Source organism: Quercus robur, chromosome 11 (genome assembly GCF_932294415.1).
Source record: "Quercus robur chromosome 11, dhQueRobu3.1, whole genome shotgun sequence".
NCBI lineage: Eukaryota > Viridiplantae > Streptophyta > Magnoliopsida > Fagales > Fagaceae > Quercus > Quercus robur.
In genome coordinates, this window is record NC_065544.1 from 29,123,569 (window position 1) to 29,128,609 (window position 5,041).

General features: G+C 42.3%; 1 protein-coding gene across 1 annotated transcript; it reads right to left on the reverse strand.

The window, feature by feature from the left end:
* Positions 1 to 351: 351 nt before the first annotated feature.
* On the reverse strand, positions 352 to 1,940 carry LOC126706021 (uncharacterized). The gene is made up of 3 exons (XM_050405281.1): positions 1,661 to 1,940; positions 1,186 to 1,583; positions 352 to 1,115 (listed from the first exon to the last, which is right to left on the reverse strand). The coding sequence occupies exons 2-3, from the start codon at positions 1,579 to 1,581 to the stop codon at positions 558 to 560; spliced, it is 954 nt and encodes a 317-aa protein (XP_050261238.1). The 5' UTR covers positions 1,582 to 1,583; positions 1,661 to 1,940; the 3' UTR covers positions 352 to 557.
* Between the last annotated feature and the right edge of the window lie 3,101 nt (positions 1,941 to 5,041).

Sequence of the window (5,041 nt, forward strand, 5' to 3'; positions counted from 1 at the left end):
GCTAAAAGCTAACGGTCCAAAAAATAGAGTTCTCATATGGATCGGGCCCTCAAAACTGACGGTCCAATGGATGAAAATTTATATGGTTGACGGTCAACTTACTGACGGTCTTACCAAAAAATGAGACTACGGACCAACAGAGATGTCAAAAGGCATCGAGGCTAATCGCCATCAAAATAACGGACCGAAAAAGCTAAAGCTAAAAGCTAACGGTCCAATGAATAGAGTTCTCATATGGATCGGGCCCTCAAAACTGACGGTCCAATGGATGAAAATTTATATGGTTGACGGTCAACTTGCTGACGGTCTTACCAAAAAATGAGACTACTTCCAAATAAATTTCTCCAACCAACAAGCCTGTAAAGATGACGAGCTAACCAAAAAGGCTAAAATACAAAATAATAGACGATCACATTAAAATTAGTCAAACAATAAAAAGACAAGTGTATATGTGCAAAGTAACGGACAACAAGGGATAGATTGAATTACAAACGAAAAGCCCCAACAAACATACGGGCACTTAAAGACATTGTTCAAGAATTACAACTAATGAAGGATTAAGCGGCAGGAGCGTCCTTGGAGACCCCGTCAGCTTTATCCTTCACAATCTGATCTGAAGGCCCAGCAGGGGTAGCAACAGCAGGCTGGGCCAGAACAACCCCAGCGTCGTTAAGCAAGGAATCCAAGCTAAGGGGTTCGTCATCTCTGTCAGCGGCAGGAGTCATTGGAACGGAAGTGTCCATGGTGATTCCAGACAGATCCAGCTCCGGATAAGCTAACGACACTTGCTTCAGACAATCATCAAAACCTGCGCCATAGTAATCAGCACAAGAGTCGATGAAGGACTGAGTTGTCTTGAACTTTTCAACTGCGTCAGCCCCAGCCGTCACCACCTGCGCACGCAGAGACGAAACCTCCTCCTCAAGTCTCTTCTGCTCACCCTCTGCTTCTCCTAGCTTCTCCTTCACATCCTTCAGGTCTGTGTTTAAGAGACGGACGGCCTCCTTGTATTGCGCCTGCTGATCCATCAAGGTGGAGTTGTGCCTCCTCACCCGAGAGACGACGCCTTCTTTGGCCATGCAACGATCTTGGAGTGCTTTAACACGAACCAAGGCCTGAAGGAAATACAACCGTCAGCTATTAAGCAAGGAAAAAATATCAGATTAATCAAAGTAGGAAACATACCCGTGCAATATCAAAGAAGGCTGACGCCCCCAGGTCATCCGTCCCAAGCTGAGCACAAGGATCCAGATCCGTCTGTTTGATAAGAGACTCCAGACTCTCGACAGCATGATCTTTGTGAGTCAGCAAGCAACGGGGCCCCTCAACGACAGGACCAGAAGAAGTCATCACTCCTTTCCCAGCACCGTGACTAAGCTTGGGAGGTGACTTCTGGGAGGGCGCGTCCGTAGGAGTGACGGCCACCTTCTTGGAAGGAGGATCATCCTTTCCGTCAGATTTCCTCTTGATTGAGCCCTTCAAAGAGGAATGAGGAGTTGACGCTCCATCCTTCCCCTTAGCTTTATCTTCTTCCTTCTTACGGGCGGCAGCGGCCCTCACCCTTTGCTTCGCAGCCTCCATCTCTGCAAAAAGAAAGCTAACGGATAAGTAATCTGACGGATGAATAGTAGCAGACGGATTAAAAAACGCATTTACTTACGTTTTCTTGAAAATTCTTCCAACTTCCGTGCTTCGACCGTCGGCTCAGGACCACCACAATACAAATGTAGAGTGTCTAGGGTTATCAAGTCCCTACACCTACGTTGCTCAAGTGAGATGGTGAGTATCCGACGGATGAAATCCCTCTGTTCGTCAGACACCTCCGGACGAGTGATGGCTGAGACAAGGAAACAGTGTTAAAAAGAGACGGTGAAAATGAAAAGCGACGGTAAAAAGAAAGAGACGGGGGCAACCTGACTCCCTAATATAAGCCCAAGTGTTATCAAAATAACCCCCGGGCAACTTGTCCCATTCATCCGGGCGACACACCCAGTCCGTCCCTTTAACAAAGAAAAATCTATTTTTCCAATTCCTATTTGAATCCGGCATATCAAACACCAATCTTAAGTTCTTTTCACGAGGTGCGAAGTGATATGTCCCCTTGGCGGATACTTTGTGCTGGGGTCTGTAGCAGTAAAAGAACTCGTCTAGCGAAAGTTGACGGTTCCCCCCACTCAAGCGACCCCAAAGAACCTCAGCTCCGATAAAGATCCTCCAGGCATTCGGAGAGATCTGGCTGACGGACAATCCTAAGAAATCCGCCAGCTGACGGTGTAAAGCCGTCAGTGGGAGCCTAAGGCCAGCTACGAACATGGCGTCATACATCCCCACATCAGCCGTCCTCCCTGTATAACACTTCTCATTCTTTTTAGGGAGACGGAGGGGAATGTGATCTGGGATCTGGAAACGGATACGCAACTCAGAAAAAACTCTGTTGCTCATCTTTGGGAGAAATTTATTGACGGCCCACTCCTCTGGAAGGATGAAGGGACGGTTACCTCCAGAACTCCCTGAAGTTCCCTCACTGGACTCTTCGTCATCCTCATCCTCATTACCGTCACTACTAACCTCGCTACCGTCACCCCTATCTTCGTCACTATCGATCTCTACGTCACCTTCCTCCCAGGTCCCGTCGTCAACAACTTCCTTGTCGACCCTCTCGACCTCAACCTCACTTAACACCTCTTCCCTGACTCCCTCAACACGGTCCTCTACGTCAATACTAAGGGATTGGGCGGACGTTTCTCTTCCTGACGACTCCAAAAAGCCGTCGGACTCTTGACCTGAGCCAAAGACTTCGTCGTAGCCCGCTCCATCGCGGACTGACGACTGATCACTCGACGCGTCACTTGACATCTGACTACCTACAAGTGACGGATACACCCTAAGTTCCTAGACTGACGTTCTCAATAAAAGAAAAATTCTTGGGCAAAAATAAAAATAAAAAGGAAGCAGAAAGGAAAAGGAACTTACAGGTGAAATAGATCTTGAATAAATAAAACAAAGTGTGACGGTATTGGTAAGAGCTGACGGAGCGAATCGTGAGTAAAAGCGACGGGTTCTCTCTTGAAAGATCTTCGAGGTTGAAATAGCGAAATAAGGCTGTGAGGCGTGATATTTATATAAGGGGAAAACGCACGAAACGCGAGGCGACGCCTGTGCCAGAAACGAGACCAACTATCGCGCGCCACGTGACCTTGCATTGAATAGCTCGCGACCCGAGGAATCATTCGTAATTCTTCTTTAGAAATAACTCCACATGCTGACGGTTCTAAACGTCAAGCATATAGAGTAGGGGGCAACTGATGAGGATAAAAAGGAGAGAGAGCCTCATACTGACGGTGTTATGCTGTCTTCAATAAATAGACGGAGCAATAGCTGACGGTTGGATTTGATGGCCTCCAAGACTGACGGTTTTATCAAGTGACGCCCAAAAAGCTGAAGGAGATGCGTTGAGGCAGACGGTCGAGTCATGAAGTCGACTTGCTTCCCATGTGATAAGTCAAGAGTTGACTTGTTTCCCACGCAAGAGAATATTCAAAGGGACTCCTATAAGGAAAGGATCCCGGAAATTACGCCCAAAAGGACTCCTATAAGGAAAAGACTTCTACTCCAAGGAAAAGAGGGATGACCCTCGCTACTATAAAAACTTTAGCACTCTCGTTACCCGAGGTACGCATAATTTTACCCTCTCTAGCACTCTAGAGCAGTGAGAATAGTTCTAACTTGACCTTCGGAGGGTATTTGGCCGGTACCACACCGGTACACTCCGCTAGGTTATTCCTTTTCGTTGTGCAGGTGCCGTTTGCGATCGAGTGAGGAGCGTGTGACTCATTGGTGGTATTGTTTTCGGTATCATCATTCTATATGGTCTTAACATGTATGCCCATTTTCATTCCAATCGGATGTAATTTACCATTTGATCTATAAATTCATCTTTTAGGCATTATTTTAAACTACTAAAACTTTAATCTAGACAATAGATTGATGACGTCACTATTGATATTTGATCACCTTGAAATTTTGTAAGTATGAAAAATATACGAAGATAATGTAATCTAATGGTAGATTTGTCGAAATTCACATTGAATTAAGAAATATAGGGTTAGGTACGACTTACACCTGACGTAATTGTAAAAAATGTTACACCACCCAATAACTTATTATTGAATTCATATTTTGCAAATCTAATTGCTGAATTGCAAGTTGTATATGTTCTTAACATGCATGCCAATTTTCATGCCAATCGGATGTAATTTACCATTTGATCTATGAACTCATCTTTTATACGTTATTTTAAACTAGTAAAATTTGAATCTAGACAATTGGTTGATGACATGACTATTAATATTTGATCATCATGAAATTTTGTAAGTATGAAAAATATAAGAAAATAATGTAATCTAATGGTATATTTGTCAAAATTCACATTAAATTAAGAAATATAGGGTTGGGTACAAGTTACATCTGACGTAATTCTAAAAAATGTTACAACACTCAATAACTTATTATTGAAATCATATTTTGAAAATCTAACCGTTGGATTACAGGCTCTATATGTTCTTTACATGCATGCCAATTTGATGTAATTTACCATTTGATTTATAAACTTATCTTTTATGCATTATTTTAAACTACAAAAACTTGAATTTAAGCAATTGATTGATGACACGAAAATTAATATTTGGTCACCTTAAAATTTTATAAGAATGAAAAATATATGATGTTAATGTAATCTAACGACAGATTTGTTAAAATTCACATCGAATTAAGAAATATAGAGTTGGGTTCAAGTTACACGTGTTATAACTCTAAAAAATGTTACATCAACCAATAACTTATTATTGAATTCATATTTTAAAAATATAATTGTTGGATTACATGTTCTATATATTCTTAACATGAATGCCAATTTTTATGCCAATCGGATGTAATTTACCATTTGATCTATAAACTTATCTTATATGCATTATTTTAAAGTACTAAAACTTGAATCTAGACAATTGATTGATGATATCACTATTGATATTTGATTACCTTG